This window comes from Hipposideros armiger, unplaced genomic scaffold, assembly GCF_001890085.2.
Source record: "Hipposideros armiger isolate ML-2016 unplaced genomic scaffold, ASM189008v1 scaffold_1367, whole genome shotgun sequence".
Lineage (NCBI taxonomy): Eukaryota > Metazoa > Chordata > Mammalia > Chiroptera > Hipposideridae > Hipposideros > Hipposideros armiger.
Genome location: NW_017732717.1, coordinates 155,448 through 178,998, shown reverse-complemented (window position 1 = coordinate 178,998; position 23,551 = coordinate 155,448). Strand labels below are relative to the sequence as shown.

Sequence of the window (23,551 nt, the reverse complement as noted above, 5' to 3'; positions counted from 1 at the left end):
CTTTAAGGCAAAAGTACACACATTTATCTGCCAGCTTCATGATGGGAGGGAAGGAAAGGTAAAAGGAAACTAGTTAATAGCTTTCCTATGGCGTCCATTGTTGATGCTGTGTTATTATTTCTTGTTTGACACAGTGACATTAAAATGACTATCAAAATTCCATTCTTCTTTAGAATATTATCTTGTGCTTCCAGGTAAGTGCTAATCTAGGGGTAAGCAGCTTCCCAGGAATCCTTCAGTGGGCACTTAACACTGGAGCTTATCCAGCCTCTTTGGAGTGTAATGGAACAGGCTCTGGGTGAGGAAAGGTGTGACATTTCCTGTTTGATTCATGTCTGTCCTGTGACCAGAGGCCGGGACCTAAGCAGATATTCTTTGTGGACACAGCTCATCAATAACTCATTTTTAGAGAACTTGACAACAGTTCCAGCAATTTTCTCATTTAAAATTTGAGGAGCAATGTGGATCCAGAGATGAGAATGTAATAAGCTGGCAACGTTTCATTGTATCATTGTTCTCAGTACTTCTTTTATGTAAGTCAAGCCATTGGCATTCGCTTTTCACTGCTAATCCCATTACTATCTGCTAACAACTCTGTACTTTCTCCTGACACATGTTCCATAGATTTGGAATTGAAGTATTCCACAAATTAACAAAAGTGACCATTTCTGCAGCTAATGAACACTTTTCTAGGATCACTGAATACAAAATCCATTCTTTTTATGCCAAAACATAATCAGATTGACAATATCATTTACATGAAGAGAATGGAACTAGTGTTCATGAGGCCAGAGGGACTGGTGTAAAGATCATGAGCATAAAAGCCATATACTTGAATTTGTATTTCCGAATTACACCTATTTGGGTGAGTTCAGAAAATTACTTTCCCTTCTTTTGGCTTCAGGATTCCCATATATTAAATATGCTAGCTAAATCTTCTCTAATTTTCTTCTAGCTCTGTCAGCCTAGGATTTTATCAACCTAGAATAAAATAACCTTTTCCTGGTTGAGATGGACTTAATCACTACATAACATATATTTAGCTGATAAAAAGCAATTTACTAGTTTTTTTCTGGTCTCATGCTGCTCTTTGCATCCCTCCTTAGCTGTAGCTTTTGCTAAAGATCCTGAGAAACTCCTCATGACTCTAGTTTTTCTAGGGGTGGGGAGTTACATTTTATAAGTTCTTATGTTCATGTAATTACTGTGTTTCCAACCATTAGTGCCAGCAAATTTTAATTTGCAAAATCTCTAAATTCTTTGCAGAATAATGGTCCTCCCCTATTCTTGTAGGCTTTATGTCATTGGCCAGAACTGGGAATATCTGTCCTAAATTTCCTTTAAAAATTTGTATCTTAAGGGTCTAGGTTTACTCAACAACTTTTCATAAGTAATTGCTCCACACCAGGCATTGTACTAGGCACTGGGGATATAAACAAGAATATTAAACTGTCTCTGCTTAAGGAAGTCGTAGTCTAGTGAAGGAGATGGACTTGTAAATAAGCAACTACAAAACAATGACAGCTGGTAATACAGGTATAAGGACAGGATGTTATGGGACTGTAACAAAGAAATAATTCACATTCTGAATAAAAAAGAAGTCCTGCAAGTCTTCCAAAAACAGACTGCACCTTTAAATGAGGTGAGAACAACTTAGTCTAGAGTTTAGTGGGATGGACCTTGTGAAATAGAAGGAAAAAATGGGAGAAGGACCAGCGGTGGAAATGTTAGGAAGAAGGGACATGTAAGATCAAGTTCAAGAAAATATTCAAGAGCATAAGGGAAACGCAATGCAAGAGTTGAAGATGGAGAGGTGAAGAGAAGCTTTACATGTCTGGAGTTCATCTTGGGGGCTAGCGAAGCCACTTAGAAGTTTTAAGCATAATACCATCAAATTTGGATTTCAGATCATTGCTCTGCCTACAGTGGAAAATGCAATGGAAAGGAAAAGGCTGAAGCAGGAAGATCATTTATGAGGCTTTTGTGATCCATCATGAAAGGATGATGATGGCTTGAACCAAAGAGTTCATCAGATTTGGTGATTAACACCATGGAGGACCAAGGAGAGGAGGGAAGACAATGCCTAGATTTCAGGTTTGTCTCTTTCTGCTTTGTTCTAGTGCAGTGTGGCTGAAGTTTAAATGGGGGAATTAAACAAATCTGTTTGGAGGAGGTCATTTGGATAGTAAACAAACAAACAAGGATGGAGACAAGCAAGTCGATTAGGCTACTGAAGAAGTCCACTGGAGAGAAAAAGGGTCTAACATTCATAAAAGAAGAAAATAAGGTAAAATGCAGGATATCTAGCAGCTTGAATAATATTTACAAGTGCTGTAACAGATTGGATGGGAGGAAGGCAGCACATCAAAACAACCCAGGAAGAGCTCTAGGGTTAAATGAAAATTCCATCAAGGGTGACAAATATTTTGATTTATTCTCCTGGGACTGATCTTCAATTGACAAAGCTTTCTCTCTGTTCTCTCTTCATGCTTGAAGGATGACTTACAGTCACATATTATTTACATGGAACTTTAAGTTCAATGCTGGGAAGGGATCTATCGGTGTGCCAAGATGGTGTCAGGGAAAAAACAAGATGTCCTGTTACGCTTTTTTTTTTTAACGAGGGAAAGAAATACCACCTGTCATTGGGAAAGGTCACGGGGAATGTTATTTGAGGACACATTTACTTCATTTGCCATAGCCTCACTGTGTAATATATGAGACTGGCCTCAGTCAAAGCCAACCAAGACAGTCACGAAGAGCATTGAATTGGGGGACAGGTATGAGTCTTGCCATGTGCTTTTCTCAGTTTCAAGCACATATTAAGTGTTTAGAAAGGTTAACATTTATTATTTTCTGTTATCATTTTCATAGAATAAGAAGTGTGGTTGGTATTTAAAAAGTATAGAAGGGAGCGAAGACAACATACAAAAAAGAAGGAAAAGAGATAGGTTCTTACCTCTTACTGGCTTATAGCCCACAGGTCAAATTGGGCCTACCACCTATGTTTGTAAATATACTTTTATTGGAACACACCCATGTATATTTATTTACATAATGTAAATTCATTTATTTATACAACAGCAACATTGAGTGGTTGTGACAGACACTAAATGTCCTGCAAAGCCTAAAACCTTTTCTATCCGGCCCTTTACAGGAAAAGTTTATTCACCCAGAGTCTAGACACGGGCTTTCTGAAGCCTTGAAAGAGAGGTGCAGACTTCAGGTGAGTTCCTTGCATGAGGAAAGAAGGAGTCTGACAGAGGTAAATCTCTGAAAACCCATATTCTGAAAATGGAAATGTGAACTATTAGTTATAGAGAAATACATAAGCTGTGGTAGTGACCAGGAAGAGATGACAGAAATAGCTTTGCTTTCTTGAGTTCTCGCAGGATCATTTGTCACTTTCTGGTTTAGAATTATAGGGCTGGTTTCTGAAACCTCAGTGAGATGGGTCTGGGTTTTATTTGCCTCCCATCCATCAGGATACAGCTCATCCATCAGGAAGCAACTCAGAAATGTACTTGATATTTAATGCAGCTAGTTTGTGTGATCATTTTGACACTGGCATTTTATATTTGCCTCTAACTTGTGTCTGAAGATAATAAAGTTTTAACTTTTAAAAAATCCCAAATAATGTGCTCAACACATTCATACTCTTATCCCTAATCGTTAAAACTCAGTCCATTCTCTGTTTTCCTGTCTTCATCTCATTCTTGACCTCCACTGCATCCTTGACCTTTACTGGGTCCCTGAACCTTTTTCCATCCCCATGTCTTGTCCCATTCTAGACAACCCGATCGTCCACCCTACCCTATTCCTAAGCCATACTCTTTCTCTAGTGCTCACAAAGATTATCAAGGATTGGCTAAGTCCTAAGTGTGGGATAACAAAGTCTTTGTGCATATTATCTACTATTCAAAATCGTAATCAAAATAATGATAATAATAAAAGAAATGTAAAGGGTTTGTTGTTGATATCTCTGTAACATGTTCAAAATGACTGACATAACAAAGCAACCACTTTTCAAAACATAATATCTTGTCCATGACATGTAGAGAATTTCCTATAAATAACTAAGGAGTTACTGTCTCACATGCTATAGAATTTCTAAACCTATCCTGTACGTCCTGGAAGGGCCAAAGAAAATAGCATCATTTCTTTCTCACTTTTTTTTCTGCAGTTTTCATGCTTGAAAAATGATGTATTAGCCTCCTTTATTTTTTCTTAATGATAATATAGGGGGGGAAAACGAATAGGAATTGATTTATTTTTATTCAGTTACAAAGGAAAAAGATTACAAGATTGGCCTAGTGACAATATATCTAAAATTTAAAAAGCAGAGGAAAACATACAAAATTAACCTCACAAATCCAAGCAGGCCTGCCATTCTGGGCACAGTTCTTCTGAAGCTGAGAATAAGTTGAACTGTGATGTATTTTCCACTGCCTTTCTCCCTCTAGAGTGTGTTCAGCACCAGCCCAGAATCGGAAAGTGAACAACATATCTCGGTACTGTCTCAAGACACCAGTCGCAAGACTTTGAGCATGACAGAGTTACCGGTTGTTTCATCCCACCCCTATCTAAAGTGTGTGTCCCCTAACAGATTTTTCTGCACTTTAGCTTACTAATTTAGTAGCCTCTAGCCACATGTCGTTACCGAGCACTTCAAATGTGGCCAGTCCAAAGAGAGATGTGGTGTGAGTATAAAATACATACCAATATCAAAGATTTACTAAAAAAAAAGTTTATATCCATTCTACTTCGAAATAATCATTTTGATATATTGAGGTAAACAAAATATGTTATTAAAATTAATTTTACCCATTTCTTTTATAGCTACCACAAAATTTGAAATTCCATGTGTGACGTGTATTCTGTTTCTTTTGGACACCGCTGTTCTAGAGAAGAACACACCTTGGTGACACTCATTTCCTTATTCTTCTCCCAGACTATGGGCCCAAGGCCCTGACATAAGACATTGTCGAGAGGCAACATGATTAGATATGGGAAATTACTGGTTTGTGTCATTGGATGGGGCCCATGTAACTGAGAGATAGTTACGCTACTCATGGAAATAGAGCCGCTAAATAGGGGAGCTGGTGAGGTGGCAGATAATGAAGGTGAGGCTGATTCATAGCTGGTTGGCTTTATGTAAAAAACAATTTCCTCCTAGCCAGGCAGTGGCAAAGAAATCCCAGAAAGGGTATTCTGCTGGGTGTACTTTTATTGAACAAGTAGATGGACAGACAGCATTGTGACCAAGAGGTGTGCAGAGCACAGACTAGGTGGAAAGATCTCTGTGCCCTCCAATCACAGAATTGAGGAAAGAGATGGAGAAGACTGAAAGTCAATGAGTCCATTCCCCCAATAGCTCTCTATTGTTTTCTATAGTTAATAAGGTGAGCTCTGAAGAATTCTTTGTATATACAGATGGTGAAGGTAGGCAACTCAGAATTGGGGCATACACTTTCCCATGGCTGTCACCGATCCTCGCATCATTTGTCCTGGAAGAGAAGATGGGTCAGTTAGAGAGCAGAAATTCAGAGACATGGTAGAAATAAGGGCTATCCATTTAGAGCTGTACCACAGTCAAAGAAATCCACTGAGTCCTACATTCTGCCAAGAATTCACAATTTAAAATCGCTTTCACGTTTTGTTCAGTTGAGTCAATGCGCATTTATTGAGTGCCTAGTATGTACTACCTGTTGAGGAAGATACAAAAATGAACTCTGCTCTTGATTACACGTGACCCTCATGGTAATGCAAAGAAATAAATGTTACAAACCTCATTTCATAGAGGAAGAAATTGAGCTTCAGAGGTTAGTGATTTGGCCAAGGCCTCACATTTGGTCAGGAGTTATATCTGATTTCTCTAACATGAATGCTTTTACTATTATAGTTTGTCTTAGGTCATGAGAATATATTCAGCTATCTTCCTTGCTTGACTCATCCAACATTTATTAACTCTTCAAATCAACATTTCAAACATTAAATCATCAAATAAATTTTAAAAAAAAAGGAGGTAAGGGCCTCAGGAAGTTTTCTTCCACATAACCAACCATTGCAGCTAGTCCACCTGGAAACCTAGTAGCACCATCATTCCAAACTCAAACTTCTATTTCAGCTTTCATGTCAATATTAAAATTATAGGATTTCCTTTGGTTTGAGAGTAACAAGTTATGGTCTTGTTCAATCCTTGAAAACCTTTGTCATTGGATTGAGAATAGTAATTTATTCATCTTGCAAAATAGTATTGATATTTTTCTTAATACAAGAATTTCCTTCTGAGGTAGCTAACCTTTATTTAATTGAGACAATCCCTTCTCTAAAGCCCCTGCTTTTCAGAATCTCTTGACAACCAAGGGATAATGATAGAGCATCAGAAATAAAGTCAGAAAATCTATACCAGACCCAAGATATAATACTGAATAATTGATAAATTGCAGGATTTCTCCCAGGCTGATTTTTCTGTAAAATAAGAAGGGTAATGATCCCTGCCCAAATCACAGGACTATCACGAGAATGCAAAAGGAAAATCACATAAAACTCTATGGGATCATATTAATCTTAGTAGTTATATAATAGAAAGTACTTTTTAGATAAGGGTTTCAGGATCCTCAATCTATTTTTCCAGGAACGTTATGATTGCCTGGCCTTTTATTTCATTCTCAAGATTCCAGACTCTCTCGGAGAACCTTCTATCCAAGAACAAGGTTCAGGCAATAGATTCCATTCTTCAGGATATGCCTCCATAATAGTTATCAGAGCGATGCTGAGCCGTTGCCCACCTGTACCACCTTGTTGTATCCAAAATCACAGCACTGAATCATACAGAGGGAGCTGAAACCGTGCCTTGGACACCTTTTGTTCTAATGACTTGTTGCATCAGCTACATCATGAATAATTCCTACCATTAATAATGCCTGTTATGTAACTCTCGTGCAAAGAAAACTCCCAAAGCTGAAAAGAAGGCGCTCCCTTACGAACCTTTTGTGCTTAGCCCTGGCAAGATTCTTTATGACTTGAATAAATACATCTTATCAGTATTATCCTATGGCAACTTACTCATAAAGCAGTTTTTTGTCAAATTGTCTACATGAGATTTCAGCAAGGTGTGCTCTAAGGTGTGGTCTATAGGGCTCGTATAAAGATTATTTTTACCTTCCTGTTCCTCACACATCCGTGACCAGGTGTGTTTATGAGATGGGGGACACAGTATGTTCTATCAATAAAATGAGGGGCAAGTTACTAAGAATTTATATGTAACAAGATAGCAAACACAATATGGGGACTGTCGCAAAAGCGTAACCCCTCTCTTTATGGGTATGTAAAGACATAGAGTAGAGAGTTGGTTCCCTGATTTCATCCCAGTACTCCACCTACTCTACCTGCCTTCAGCTGCTTGTGTAAAATGAGAAATACGTAGCTTAGAGCTCTTGGTTTTCTAGTTTCCCATAGCAAGTTTCACTGGGTAGTTCTTTAGACTGGTCTCATCTAGTGGTGCTCACGATCCTTAAGCCTGGTAGAATAGTTTCCAGTTCCATTACTGCCAAAGCTATTTGCGACAGTGGAGGAGAGTAAAAGCAGTTGTGGATAATAGTAAATAATTATTTATTAAGTATGATTTATTAAAATACTGTTTGCTTGAATTAAATAGATATTTGTGACTATCAAAAATAAATTTACTAAAATATAATTCATTAAACATTTTAAAAATAAATAAGCACTGTGCTTATTTCTCTAAGTTCATACTTAGAGTCTGTTTCTCTAAGTTCATACTTTGGTCTCTTAGACATAATAATAATAGTGATAGTAAAAATAAATGCCATTAATTCTTAGACACTGCCTCAAATGCTTAAAAGTCAGTACTAACTGAATATTTTTCAATAACTCAGTGAGACCTTTAGTTTAGATATCTATGTGATTTGTCAAAGGCCTCACATATGAAGAACATCAAAAACTGGAATTTGAACCCATACTTATCTGGTAGCAAAAATTTTTTTATTTGAAAATTTCTAGTATTTTTCTCCATGTTATGTGTCATCTTGCTAAAGGAAGAGAGTCCTCAAATGCAGTTGTCAGGGAGAATGTCAAACTCAGGAATGTGTGTCAAAATATCCTTGTAGGAATTTAAATGAAAAAGTCAACTTTTCATTTTTGGGTGACAGTTTAATACAATGCAAAATGCAAGCATATTGGGGTTACTCAGCAATGGTTTAAATCCAGTTCTGCCGCTATCTGACCTCTCTTGGTCCCTGTCTCATCTTCTTATTGTAGGTCACAGAAAAGGAAATATACTCTGTGAAATTGTTAGTTAGGGCTAGTGCTACTGAACAATCGATGAAGGATCTCAGTGAACAGTAACTATCTTTCAATATTAAATACTAGATTCTTCCCACATATTTTAGCAACTACTTAATTAGTTTCACAATGAACACGTGACCAATTCTGGGGTTCCCTGACCTTGTATCACTTCCTGGACCAGAGAAATGTCCGTCACCCAGTACAAGAGAAAAGAAGAAGAACCAATTGCTCCTAACACTGTAATCATGGACACCAATGTACTTACAGAGGCTGGCATGCTGGGCAGTGTTGTTCCTGGGGTGCTAATCTCCTCACACCTCCCTTCGCTGCGGATGCGTGTATTAGTTTGGCGTATTCTAAAACAGAACAGAGTAAGTTTCAAAGATCAGACAAAACCCAAGGATCAGTGTGGGTGACATTTGGGCATCAAACCAGAACTGCAATTAGGGGTAGGGCATGGGATCTGCATTCACTTCTTTTTTCAACTCTTTTTTCCAGTAGGCATAACCCAGATTTGGTCTCTTCTGATTTAGCTCCAGATTTGTTCCCCAGCCCTGGATCTATTCTGTCACATTTCATTCATCTATATACTCATAGAACTGCTGAATGTTGGAAATAAACTTGAATATCATCTAGTCAGAAAGCCATTATGTTACAGATGGGGAAATTGGATCCCAGAGAGAAATTTGACTTTATTGGGTACCTATAATGTGACTTGAAGATTATAAAATATATTTTATACAAATATAAACACATAAAATATATAGAAAATATAGATTCCATACATAAAAATATTTTATAAAATATAATGAGACATAATCATATAATCTGAATTTTATAATTAGAAGAATCTTAAAGAGTGTGAATTTCAATGCCTTTCTCTTAAGAAATACTATATATCAAACATCTAATGTTTGCATCTGGTGATGACAAATTCACTGTCTAACAAGGCAGGTCATTTTGTCTTTGGACATTGCTGAAATTGATACTGCTTCCCTATAGCTTCCTCTGTGACAACAGAAAACAATACCATTTCCTTTTGCCTGGGCTAGTGTGAATCTTTTATGTTATACTCCAAGTTTCTTTAGCTAAACAATCCATTCTGAGGCACATTTTATTAATATTTTCATCACTGGAATTTCTGACTCTAAAGTTCCCTTGAAGTAGCGGTTCACTTGTTATGGGTTTATACAGTTTGTAGAATGCTTAAAGAACATTGCATAAATAATTTAGGTACTGACATTTACAATAAAAAGAAGATGAAGGATTTCTGGGCTGAAGATAAGGCCTCTATAGTAACAAATTCCTGAATGGTGGGACTCATTTCTTAAAGGGGGTTTTCTTAATTCTTAAAATGCTGTAAGATTTATAAATGGGCTTCAAGAGATTTATGTGCCCACAGATATTATGCACACAAATTGTGTCATATCATTTTCTTTTCTTTTCTGGAAAGAGGTAACTTTCTTCATATTATCAAAGGAATCTTTGATTCCCAGTTTTTTAAGGAACTATTGCGTTGGATATAATAGTAGTGTAGTGGAGAGAAAAGAAAACTGTATTATCCCCAAGTCATCAAGGTTAAAATCCTGTATGACCTACTTCCTCCTAACTTTGTGACTTTAAACAAATTACCTGGACTCTTTGAGCCTCAGATTAACCCTCTGTACAACAATGATAATACCATTCTATAGCAGGTAATGAGGATTCAGTGAGGGGCTGAATGTGAAAGTGCCTTGCCTACAGATGTGAGGACACATAAAGCACTTGTATAAAGATTTTATTCTAAGTATATGAACTGCAGAATGGCTTTTTCATTTATGAGTTACTTGAATTAAAAGGAAATAAATGGAAATTCAAATATTTTTCAAGGATTGAAAAGCAAGATATCAGAACCATCCTCCCATTCTGGGCCTTGCTTTAGAGTTTTAAGAAGGATAGAATATGCATAGACTGCAGTGTAAGTCTGGAGTGGGTGGGTGGAAAAGTTAAGATTCACTACGCTACCACGCTCTCATTTAAAGCTAGTCAAATGGAGACTGGGAAAGGTGAGGAATGTGAATGGAGGTGAGGGTAAGATAGCATATGAGCAGAAAAGGAACAGCAAAGCTACAACCAATAACGAAAGTATTAAAACAAATCCTTTGTATTTAACTTAAAAATAACAATTCTCAATAACCATATGAAGTCAGTTGGCTCAGACACCTAATTCCTCTTCTCCAACGAAGAAACTGAATCTCAGAATGATGAGGTAATAGGCCCACAGATGCACAAATAGTAATAAATCTGACAGCAGACGCTAGGTCTGCCATTTGCTCCACAGTGCTTTCTTTTGCATGCTACCTCTTTGTTCTCCAAGAAAACTCAGGGAGGATGGGAAATCCATGACTATCAGGTAGTCGTAAGGTCCTAGATATTATAGGCTGGGCTGACTCTGCAGAGCTATGATTTTTTTACTTTTTTTCTGTTAGACAAAGGATGGGTGATGTTTGCCCACTCATAAGTGACATGGGCTTATCGAGAATTTTCTCTAATTGTAACCCCACCACTGTTTCCTTTCTCTCCAACTCAGTAAAGTTTATAAGCGATTTTATTAAAGGGATAACCTTAAATTGTCTCTATTTTATATATGATGAAGAACATTCACAAAATTAAATTTTGAACTGCTATGATTAGCAGGCTGGTTGCAGCACACCTCAAACTACTATCAGTGCACTCTTGTGGGTCACCAGGGTAGTCGTGAATCTCTACCCTGGAAGATACGATGGTACGATGGTGTGGCTTGTATACTTACAGGTTTTCATGACAGAGCATGCAAGGGTTGTTGTATGTCTGGCCATCGTCACCACATACAGGCTGTAAATTCTTTGGACAAAGGTAACCCATCCTGGGCAATACTTGGTAGTGTTTGCACATCTCAGAATCCTGAACAAGCAAAACGTAAATCAGATTTGCTTCTGTGATACTCGAGGGATTAGCTGGGGGAAAAACCTCTTGACTTCCTCCATCACATTTGAATAAATCATTCATAAAGGAATCGTAAATAGGTCGGACAAACTCACATATTTATTTCACACCATTGTTAGGTAGATTTAACCTCCTGGGTTTGACTTCTTTTTGCTAGTGAAGGTAAGTAGCTAAAACAAGGAATACGGAAGAGCAAAGCAATAAGAAAGCAGAAACCCTATGTGATAACTGGGCAAAGAGAAACGGAAGCATGCCTGTAGGAAGAAAACTAAGATGATGGTAATCTTGCAAAAAAATGGTATCTTTTTTTTTTTCTTAAATGCAGGTGTTAGTTATATGTAATCCAGAAAGGAAAGACCCAGAGGTAAATACTAATTAACTGCCTGGGCTTTTGAGTCCCAGCTCTGACTAGAGGAATGATTTACCTCACTTCTCTGTATCTTAGTTTCTCATCTGAAAATCATGAATGTAATAGTTCTTGTCTCATATTGGCGTTTTATGGGATCAAATCAGATAATGAATTTAAATACATGCATAACACAGTGTTTGGAACATAGCAAGGGCTCAGTATATGTTAATTGTTAGTATGTTTCCCAAGATAAAAAAATATATTTTTCATGTATAAGATGGAATATATTTGTTCGTTGTAGTCTTTCAGGAGCATGAATTCAATAATAATAATAATAATAATTATTATTATTATTATTATTAATTAAAGAAAAATAGATCCAAAGGAACAAAGACAGAAAAATTTAAAAAGTAGAATTATGAAAGACTTAAATACAATTGTGTCAATAATTACATTAAATATTAATAATACTAAATACTCCAGTTAAAAAATAGAGATTATCAGCCTGGAAAAACAAAAACACTCAACTATATATTGTTTACAAGAAGTATACTTTAAATACATCTTATATTTCAACTAGTAGGTTGAAAGTAAAATGATAGAAAATATATACATGCAAACAGTCATTATACAAAAGCTACATATCTATACCAATACCACATAAAGTAGAATTCAGGACAAAAGATATTAGCAGAGATAAAGAAGAGAATTTCTAATGATAAAATAATTGATTAATTAATATCAATATCAAACATGCATGTATCTAAAGTATAGATTCAAAATATATGAGGCAAATATTGACCGAAAGGAGAAATAGGCAAATTTGCAAACATGTGGAAATATTAACATACTTCTTTCAGTAATTGATAGCACAGACAAAAAGAAAACAAGATACAGATTATTTGAAAAACAAAATTACCTAGATTGACTTAAATGATACTTATAGACCTCTATATCGAACAACTGCTGATTATACATTCTTCTCAAGTGCACATGTAATTATTACCAAATAGAAATGCCTGGACTGTTAAACAACTGTCAATAAATTTCAAAGAACTGAAGTCATAAAACATAAGTTTTATGATCACAGTGGGATAATATTGATGATAAATATGACAGCAATAAGGTTCCTAGGTATCTAGGAACTCTAACTATGTCTCAAAGTAATCATAATAGAAATGCTTTGAACTGAATGATAATGAAAATATGAACTGTCACATCACAGTAGCTAAAGCAATGATTTGAGGGTAAGTTGTAACTAAGTACATAATTAGAAAGAAAGTTTTAAAATCAATGATCTAAATTTCATCTCAAAAAGCTAACAAAAAATAAGCAAATTAAGCTCAAAGGAAATAGAAGAAAGCAAATAATCAAGAAGGAAAATTTATGAACTAGAAAACAGAACGAAGTCAAACATTTGTTGTTTGAAGAAAATTAGAAATTAATAAACCATTTGTAAAACTGACAAAAAGGCAAGAAATGAACATTATCAAAATTAAGTATAAAAAGGGGTGTCACTATTAGTATAGATATTTAAAGAATAATGTGGAAATGTTATGAATAATGCCAATATATTTGACAACAGATGAAATTAACAAATTCCTTGAAAAGGACTTTCTGAAACAAACATATATAAGAAATAGAAAATGTAATAATATTGAATCTGTTGATATTCATTTCAGAGGCTTAAAGAAGTATTTTTCTAGTTTGTTTTGATAAAAATTCAAACATATAAATGGACTGCTTTGGATTGTAGTGATTTCTATATCACCAGAGATATTGAGGGACAATTTAGATAAGTACCTTCTATGAATCACTGACAAAGGTAGGACTAAACCACTAGATTTTTAGTATATACAGAGGGTGCCAAAAAAATGTATACACATTTTAAGAAAGAAAAAAATATTAAAATTGTAATAATATATACCAATAACAAAAGATGAATATAAGCTACGTTTGACTTTTGCAATTACAAAGGGCACTCAAAGTGGTTACCATCAGCATCCAGACACTTCTGATTACAGTGAACTACTGCTTGAGCAACAGTGACCAAAGTGTCCACTTGTATAGATTTATTTCGAACCCCTGGTATATACTAAAATAATGTGTGTGTGTGTGTGTGTAGAGTGCACATATGTATATATAATATATTTATATTTTAAATACATATTTAGTATATAACACTATAACACACACACATATAAAATAAAATATTATTCTATTAGGAGAAAGAAGGAAATCCTGTCTTTTAAGACAACTTGGATGAAACTTGAGGGTTTTATGTTAAGTGAAATAAGTCAGACAAAAGACAAATACTGTATGATCTCACTTATATGTGGAATCTGAAAAAGCCAAACTCAGAAACAGAGAGTAGAATGGTGATTACCAGGGCTGAGTTTGGGGGAAATGAAGAGATGGCTAAAAAGTACCAACTTTCAATTATAAGATGAATAAGTTTTGGGATCTAATATCCAGCAGGGTGATTATAGCTAATAATACTCTATTATATACCTGAAAGTTACTAAGTGAGTAGATCTTGAGTGTTTCACCTCCAAAACAGAAATGATACCTATGTGAAGTAATGGAGGTGTTGGATAATGCTCTGGGGGTAATCATTTTGCAAAATATAAGTGTATCGGATCAACACATTATACATCTTAAACTTATACAATATGTCATATTGCAATAAAGCTGGGGTGGGGGGGAAATAACAGATTTTTGTGAATAGCTTTTCTCTATGCTTAGAGATCACCAGTGTAGTGCCTAATTTACAAGAAGTATGTAATTGTTATATGCTATTTCAGTAGTGCAACTCATCTATTACCCTACCTGAATTGGGCAAATAATTAGGAAACTTTTTGGTCTGCTGAAATTAGAGAATTCAGGCTCCAAACTACTGACCTGACCATCTGTGAGATAAGTCACATTCATTACACACTCACTCTTAAAAATTTCAAAAAGGTACTACATTGGCTTGAAGTGGGACTGATAACCTCAATGAGCTCAGAATAATGCACTGATGACTATTCCCAGAATTCTCACCAAACATGAAGTACATTTAATCCTCAAAGGACCAGAGGCTGTACTGAATCAACCTTTCCCAGGCTTTTCAATGGAAATGAGATTTGTAGAGGGCAAGTGGCAACAGCCCGCCCAAAATGAGCCAATTAAGTAAATAAGTAGCTTTTCAGAAAGAGTCATTCTTACCAGGGAAGTAATATGGGAATCTGGGCTGTCTTCTTCTTTGGAAGCTCTAATATGTGATGGCTTTTCTTGAAGTTTTGCCCTCTCCAAAGCTTCTTTCTGACTAAAGAAGAAAACAAAAAGTAATTTAAAGTTTTATCTACAAAGGTTAGCTCCTATAACTTCCAGTGGGAAGTAAGCAATTCTAATAAAATATGATGGAACCATAGAACATTCTATCAGAGAGCAACCTGGATGACATGTTAAGAAAAGCACACAGCTGGGAGCTGGTTTAAAGCTTTCATCACTTAATAGATGTGCAACCTTGGACAAGTTGCTTAAATTCCTCGAGTTTAGACTTTCTAGCACATTAAAAAAAACGTAGTATTGGTAATTCCTACCTCAAGGAACATACTACGAAGAACTAAATGAATACTGATTATTACTATTGTGTTCAGTGTTTTTCGCAACTACTGTCATCATCATAATCTGTCATGTCCATTGGTCTCCAAATATGGTTATTCATCAGAATGACTTGATGACCCATTCTTAAAAACAAATTCCTTAGCCCTAGAGGTTGACTTCATACATTTTGGGGTCGAAAAACTCATATATTTTTTTTTTTACACAAAAATACTTTTTTGTTGGGTCTGATCTTGCTGTGGAACAAAATTCTGGAATAATTTCTTGTAACTATGATCCTGAGAGTTGAAAAAACTTGTTTGTTTGTTTTTTAAGTGACAATTAGTAAATATGATGGTTAGAATTTACAGCTGAATAGACTGTTTCCAAGTGTCCGGCGTTCTTTCTCTTATATCAAGGCCTTGAATCTAAAGGCTTATTTGAAGGACCCTGTGGTTCATTTAAACAGCAGTTTCTAACAATGCGGTTCCCTGACAACATGAAGGGGTAACCGGAACCTCTTACTCACAAGACAGTTCTGCACATGTAGCACTGGTTTTTGTAAAACTTTCCATCAGCACCTCGCACCGGGTCATTCTCACGAGTGCACAAGAGCTCATCATTCCGCAAGTACTTCCGAAAGTGACCACACTCGTCCTAGAATATGAGAAAGGGGACGTGAACATGGCTTTTTCCCTTCTTGGCTTGCTGGGTTTCTCAAATGTGGTTTTAGGAGAGATTTTTATTTATTTATTTATTTATTTTTTATGGCTCTGGGCTCAGACTCACTGCACTTATCCTGGCAATGGAGGCCAAGGAATGCCCAGAAAGTCTAAACATTCCATCCTCCGTTTCATTCCGAACCTCTCTGCACTGGTCCTGGAAATGCAGGGAAACAAAACAACACTTGATAGACCTTCTTGTCCGCCTCCCTTTCCTTCCATCCTTCCTTCCTATCGCCCATTTTCCACATGAGGACCCTTGACCAAAGGACATTTTCACGGGAATCTAATTCTACAAATGTGATTATCACTGTGAAAGGGCTGAATGGGATGTCTTCTTCGCAGTCTTGAAAAGCAAATAGAAAAGGTAGCATCGTGCATGCACCTATTGATTTGTTGATACTGAGAAAACGATCTGGAGAAAACAGAAAAAAGGCATCAAGGAGAGAAGCGAAAGGGGCGGCTTTGAGATTAGTTTATATTACCTGAATTGTTAAAATCAATGTCAACAAGCTCCCTGATGCCTCATTTTCACATTTAGAATCAGATAAGCATGCACGTGAGGCGGTAAGGAATTTTACCCGCTATTTTTCAATCCTCATTTCTCCCAAGAAGAGAGACTAAAGCAATAATTAACACACACTCCAGGGGAATTCTCTACAAAACTGAGAAAAACATTAAACGTCAAAGTCAGAAAATCTTATTATATCCCAAAGTGATAATGTTGGCAAAATCAATTTTCTTTGAGGCAAAAGATTAGTATCTTTGTTATCCAACAATTGGAGCAGAATGGAAGATCTGAGGAGGAAAACGAAAATTGTTTTCTTTGTATCTTTTAAGAAATAACCTTTGCATTATTTGAAGGCTGGTCACGTGGTTTGTCTTCATCATCCCTTTTTCTTTCACTAGCTTCTCGCTCACTGCAGAATAAAAGAGGATAGTGTAGTTTTTCCAGGGTTATTTGGAAATTTTTTTAACCAAGTGTTTCTCCAATTCTAAACATTTGCAAATCTTACACTACTTTCTCCTACCTAAAAAATATCTGAGATACTTTCTTTACTAATGAATTGTGATTGTTAGAATTGTCACAATTTGTGGCAGTGCTATCAGCTTTTCTAAATTCAGTTACTATATTGTTATTCAGAATGATATGATTTTCTAAGGCCATTACTGTTTTTCCTTAGTAGAGTCTACTTATGGCTTGCATGTAGAGTTGCTTCAGTTCTCCTTTTTATTTCTTCTTATTAAAGTACAACTAAACTCTCCAGTACTGATTGTTCTTTACATAGTTCTACTGCTTTAAAGTTTACAAACATTTAAAAAAATAGTATCTCCTTGATTCCCTACAAATCTGCATTGTGAAATTATCATGGCCTTCATACACAGGAAGAACTAAAGCTTTACGAAGTAACCTGGCCTGTCCCACATTACTTAGCTGATACGTGTCCTCTTTGAAAGTCAATGATTTGGTCACTACACAATAGCTAACTCCCTCTCCCAGATGCACCATGTATGATTACGCTGCTCATCATCAAAATAACAATTTCTTATGAAAGTGCTTTGGAAACTTACTGTCCTCTTTAAAGTAAGGAGCTATTATTATATTTTTAACGTGTGATGCCAAGTGACTTAAGTTTTCAATTAAGAGGAACTATTTTCTGGCCAACAGGCACAACGTATCAAATGGATCAATAAACCTCTTCACGTACAAGATGCTCTGACACATTGCACACTTGTTGACATGCATCTTGCCATATGGACCTCGAACGGGGCTATTTTCTCTGGTGCACATGAGCTTTCCATCTCTCACCAAGCTCCGGAATTCATGACACTGATCCTGCCAAGAGGAGCAAAAAGATGTTACTATCCTAGTCTGATCTTAAATACTGACAACATGACATAAACTCATGACACTTGAAGGGGGGAAGTCTAGAGAAAATTAAATTCTAGAGATGGAATGTGTTTTAAGGGCGCTTTATTCAATACCTGCTTTGAATCCTCTCCACGGCATCCTTCTCAAATAATTGTCTTGCTCCAATGAAATTGCACTGCCTCCTAAGGCAGCCCATACCATTTTTATACAGTTCTCTATTAGGCTGAGCCCCAAAACCTGTCTCCCAGCAACTGTACCCATTACTCCACACAGAAAGGGCCCTGAAATGAACTAAAAGATGTTCTTTTGGCAAGACATACTAAAATGTAAACTTTTAGCTTTATTTTTCAATAACTATTTATTTATTTATTTATTTATTTATTTATTTATTTATTTTACCAAATCTGTATTATAGGCCAGGCACTTTGTTATGTGCTCTAATAGATTACCTTAAGTTATCATAAAAACCCTACAAGATAAACACTTATTTTTCCAGTTACAGATGAAGAAAATGTCAATGTTGAATTTGTGATCAGAAACCTGCTAACAACCAGGCAATCCTTTCTTCATTCCTTTTACCTGGCAGAGAATAAAACTATACATTCCTAAGAAGATGGAGCTGTATTGTTTTGTTCATTGAAAAATAAGAGCCTTAAAAAGAAGCCAATGGAACTGAGTCCACAGGATCTGGCCTCTGTTGAAATCTTTGGACAGCTATGAAATTTGTCTTGAATGTCCACTAAGCCCAAAGAGCCAAAGTAGAGCTATGGGAAGGTTACCTTAAAAAAAATACTGCTAGTAACTTAGATTGTAGTTATCCTTCTTCCTTTAAATTGTGATGCCCATAGAACCTACTTTTATCTGAGCATTTCAAAGAGTCTCTGGAATTGACTACCTGATCAACATATTATGTCTCGAAGCCATCGTTTTTAGAAGTTACTAGAATTATTTCTGTTCAGGTGCTGAAAATACCAATACATATATGTTTATGATAACACCCATCTTCCTGTATTGCAACCTTTGTTTTATGGGTTAAATCTCTGGCTCTTCCATTTATTATCTTTGTGTAATTAACTTCTCTGGGTTTTACTGAACTGTAAAATTGGAAAAATACCACCCATTGCATAGATTTGGGGGGAGGTTTAAACATGATGACGCAAAGGCTTTGCAAAGGTTATTTCACTTTTCCTGTGTAGATAAGCTCCCTTTTTGTCACACACACACACAAAATAAATATCTGGACATTTTCTATATATACATATATAAAGAACATTTAAATTGATCAAGACTATAAGTAGAATAGATGTCCCATAGAGGCCATTTGAAGTTGTACAACAAAACCTTTTCTCAAAGCTGTTCATGTACCAAAATGTAAAACAGATATCCCCAATCTGGTATTTTTTTATAAAACGATAATTACTATTCATGTTTCATTTTGTTTAGTCAGTACAGACCTAGTGAAAAGTTGCCTCATCAATGGGAAAACCTCCCTAGGGAAATTTCACTGTTTTACTTTTCTAATTGGAGTTCACAGATGGATTAGAAGAGATTGTACTGTGTCATATTCTGTGGCGATGTTGTAAAGCACTGAACATCATTTGTTAAAATACCAAATTGACCACAAGATGGCACTGTAATGCCAACTCAAGAATTTATCAACTAGCGCTTCAAGTTTTTGATCCTCGCTTTATTGTTTGTAATTTTGATATCTATTTGCTTGGCTATTTAAGACCTCAGAAAAGAAATTCACTTGATAACAACAATAATTTGACAACTGTCACTGGTCCTACAAATGTGTGGTAATTGCATCGGAGTTGCTCTCAGGGTATTGATTAGTGCATATTTCTTTGCAAGATCTGGCCATGTCTTTCTTGTTTACCATTATATCTACAATGACTGTGACAGAGTAGGCATTTCATAAATATTTGTCGGATGAATTAACCATACAACCAACCATCCCCATTTTAGTATTAGCGTATCTAACATATATTACCTGTTTTTCATTGTTCTTTTCTGTTGTGTTTGTCCTGTTAGCTTCCTGCTTTTTTCTTTCAGCTGCTTCCCTTTCCCTGGAATTAAAAAACGGAAAGAAACATTTTAACCAAAGTGAACAAACAACTCATTAATTACTAGATCTGCTTTTTAAAAAAATGCCATATTCTCAAACTGATGAGAAGTGATGATTACACTTTAAGATTCACAATTAAAGGCCAATTTTTAAAAAATACTCACAGCTTTTCCTTACACATAGCACACTTATTGCCATGTGTTTTGCCTTCTGGACCCCGGACAGGGTCACTTTCTCGAGTGCAGATAAGTTGTCCATTCTTCATTTGGCTTCTAAACTCATCACAGGTATCCTGAAAAGAAGGAAAGAATACATTGGAAATGGCTGTTTTCACATAGTATTTGATTGGACTTGAAAATCTGAAGATTTTGACTAAGAGTGAGGCAGCCACTGAACCTTGCTGTGAAAGGGAGTATAATGGCCCATGAAGACTTCCACAGCCTAATTCCTGGGACTTGTAAATATGTTGGCTTACACAGCAAGCAGGAATTAAGGTCTAAGAAGGAATTTAAAATTACTAATCAGCTGAAGGACCTGAAAAATGGAGAGATTATTTTGGATTATCTGGGTGGGCCAATGTAATCACAAGGGTTCTTATGAGTGAAAGAGGAAAGCAAAGTGTCAGTGTCAGAGTGATAAAGCATGAAAAAGATTTAACTGACCATTACTGGTTTTAGATGGCCACAAGCCAAGGAGGGCAGGCAGCCTCTAGAAGTTAGGAAGGGCAAAGAAACAGATCCTCCCCTAAGAACCACCATAAAGAAATGCAGCCCTGCCAACACCTTGGTTTTCACAGAGTGAGGCCCATTTAGGACTTCTGAACTTCGGATATGTATGAAGATAAATTTGTGTGGTTTTAAGCCACAGTTGGTGGTAACTGGTTATGCAGCTGAACCTCATTTCCCCCATCTATAAAGTAAGAGTTAAAAAATGTATTCGACCAGGCTGTTGAGAGAATTAAATAAGCTACAATGTATAAGAGTGTTTTGTAAAGTGTTAGATTGAAAGGTCTCCATAGGGCATTAAATTTCCATACTGAACGAGTTACCAGTGATATTTACATTAATGACGGCTTCCGATCTAAGGGCAAGCAAGGTCTTGGTTGGCAACAGTGGCACGCTCTTTCTATAGTTTTGATAAGCCAAGTGTTGACTTAACTGAAAGACCATTCTTGCCAAAACCTAGTTAATGACTCACCTTTCCTGACGCTGATTCAGTCCCATTTGCTCTATTGCCAGAATTATTGTTTCCATCTGCTTCTCTTAGCCTGAAAGACAAGAGTCAATAGTCATCTTGTTAACACGTACTCAGGTTTCAAAGAAGCCATGAAGTTTATGTATCCAAAACCTGTTCCTTTACAGAGAATCTCTCTGCCTGTCCCCATGATGGGCAGTCAGCTCAGTTATTAAGCAGCTCTGTCATCACGGGTAGGGTAGATCAACTCAAGTAATTTCAAAGTCCCCTTTATTTGTGTCCAAATGTATCTTCCTATAACTCCCATTCTTTCGTCTTACTTCACATTCTCAGGACAACGAAGAACAAGCCTGATGAATCCATCACCTCTCCCTGATATTAATCCTTCAGATATTGGAAGGCAAGTTTCAGGTCTCCAAGACCAGCTTCCTCAGTTCTTTCACCTTTTCATCATGAGCTGTGGTTTTTAAATTCCCCACCAGCACACCATTCTAGTTCCTTGATACGCAGGTCAACCTATTATCATATTATTTCTTAAAGTGCGGAGTCCAAGATTAGAAAGAAGACAAGTGATCTAGAAAGTACCTTAGGATCATGATTTTTTTGTTTTGTTTTTTTTAAAACCTCTTACCATTTGGATAAATTTTTGATGTCGGTGGTCCTTAAGTCTTCATGTGCTTTAGGAATCATCTGTGCAATTGTTTGAAATTCAAATTCAGTGACCATTTCAACAGTTGTATTGACAAGATCTATCGGGTTGTCGGAAAAGTCATGACGTATTTATTCTGTTTTTCTTTGCAAAAATGCATCATGACTTTTCCAACAACCCAATAGATTGGGACTCAGTAACCTAATTTTTCATAAGCAAGCCAGATGTATTTTGCCCAATATCCAAATAATGAAAATCTCTAGTACACATATTTCTCTTTCAAAGTTTCTTTAGTTGTTTTTTTTTCCCACAAAACAAACGTGTGTGAATCTATATAACACAAATATACATTTGTGTTAGGAAGTTCCCTTTGAGTATGTAAGAAATAGGGAAGTGGTAGTAAAATATATCCTGAAGATTCAATCATAAAGTCAGGAAATTTTAATCAAGTCAACTACTGGAGAAAGAGGGAGCCTAAACTGATTCAACTTGGTGGAATAACAGTTGTAGTCAGGGCTTGCTCAAAAACCTCCAGTGGCCTCTGATCACACATAGAATAACATCCAAGGTCCTTCTCTTGGCCTAAAAAGCCTTATGCGATCTTTTCAAGCTCATGTCTCACAATTTTCCCTGCAATGACCTCGACATACAGCGACCTCCTTTGTGTTTCTTGCTAAATTCATACAGATCTTCGGATCTTTGTGTTGGTTCTTCTCTGCCTGAAACTTTTTTCCTCCAGATATCCAAATGGTTTACTTCAGCCCTTTTTACAGGTCTCCCTCATGTGTCAGGCCTTCCCTGAACACCATAAACAAAATAGCAACCTCAGTCCCTTCCTGTGGCCTTTCTCTGCTTTACTTTTCTGATTACCATCTGGCCTCGCGTTATGTAGTTACTTCCTTATTTGTTTACAATCTGTTCTATATCAGTGTTATATTATAGATCCATAACAGCAGGAAGTTTGTCTCATTCTCTTGAAGTGTAATTATCCATGAACTGTGCCTGTTACATAGCTGACAGTCACACACCATTTGTTGTCAGATAAATGGTTTACAAAGGTGGTAAAAAATTATTCCATTTATGTTGTGTTTTGTTAAATACGCCAGGTAAGTATCGTATAACATAGGTGACACTGATCACATCAGAAAATTTTATCTTAATAACTTTCTACATCTGAGCATCATTTGTTCTTTCACAAAATTATCCACCATTAATATGTGATGCAGAAAGAAACAAAGGCATACGTGAAAAGCTATTTCAATTATGTTTGTCATATCTGCAAAGTGTAAGTTGTGCAGAAATGTTATAGTATAAGAGAGCCTAACATTATTTATTATTTATTAGTAATGGTGATACCTATTATTTACTGAACAAAATGACAATGCTAATAGTGCCAAATCATACTTATCGCATGCTTACTTTGTGCTAGCACTATGCTATGAGTTTTACATGGGTCCTCTCATTTAACTTTCAAAGGAAACATTATTGGCTACTATGATTATTGGTGCCCTTACCCCCATGATAAATATGAGCAGTTTGAGGCATAGGGAAGTGAAATAATTTGTTTGAGAACGTGGAGCTGAAATAGCCATCTGGTACTAAAGCCCTAGCACTGCCCCACTCTGCCACCCTAATTCTATTAAAGAATGTTTACAACGTGAATTCAGAAGAACTGAATTCTAGTTTTATCTCTGAAGCTTCCTCCCCCAATGGACCTTGAACTGAAAAAAAAAACAAATCAGTAATTCTCATCTGTAAAATGCAGCATTTGGAGTACTTAGATTTTCTCATATAGCCTATACTATTACATTATTGAAATTTTTTTTTCAAGGAGAAAGGT

At 36.2% G+C, this 23,551-nt stretch overlaps 1 protein-coding gene across 1 annotated transcript in view; it reads right to left on the bottom strand.

Moving 5' to 3' along the window:
• Window positions 1–4,349: 4,349 nt before the first annotated feature.
• Window positions 4,350–23,551, bottom strand: part of SPINK5 (serine peptidase inhibitor Kazal type 5) — a 154,901-nt gene continuing 135,699 nt past the window's right edge. The window contains exons 27-37 of the mRNA XM_019633652.1: window positions 21,066–21,135; window positions 20,033–20,160; window positions 19,794–19,869; window positions 17,637–17,764; window positions 16,775–16,847; window positions 15,995–16,084; window positions 15,735–15,862; window positions 14,828–14,927; window positions 11,099–11,229; window positions 8,573–8,663; window positions 4,350–5,507 (exon numbers count right to left, since the gene is read on the bottom strand). Coding sequence (XP_019489197.1) covers window positions 5,499–5,507; window positions 8,573–8,663; window positions 11,099–11,229; window positions 14,828–14,927; window positions 15,735–15,862; window positions 15,995–16,084; window positions 16,775–16,847; window positions 17,637–17,764; window positions 19,794–19,869; window positions 20,033–20,160; window positions 21,066–21,135 — 1,024 coding nt within the window. The 3' untranslated portion in view covers window positions 4,350–5,498. The remainder of the gene's footprint in view (window positions 5,508–8,572; window positions 8,664–11,098; window positions 11,230–14,827; window positions 14,928–15,734; window positions 15,863–15,994; window positions 16,085–16,774; window positions 16,848–17,636; window positions 17,765–19,793; window positions 19,870–20,032; window positions 20,161–21,065; window positions 21,136–23,551) is intronic.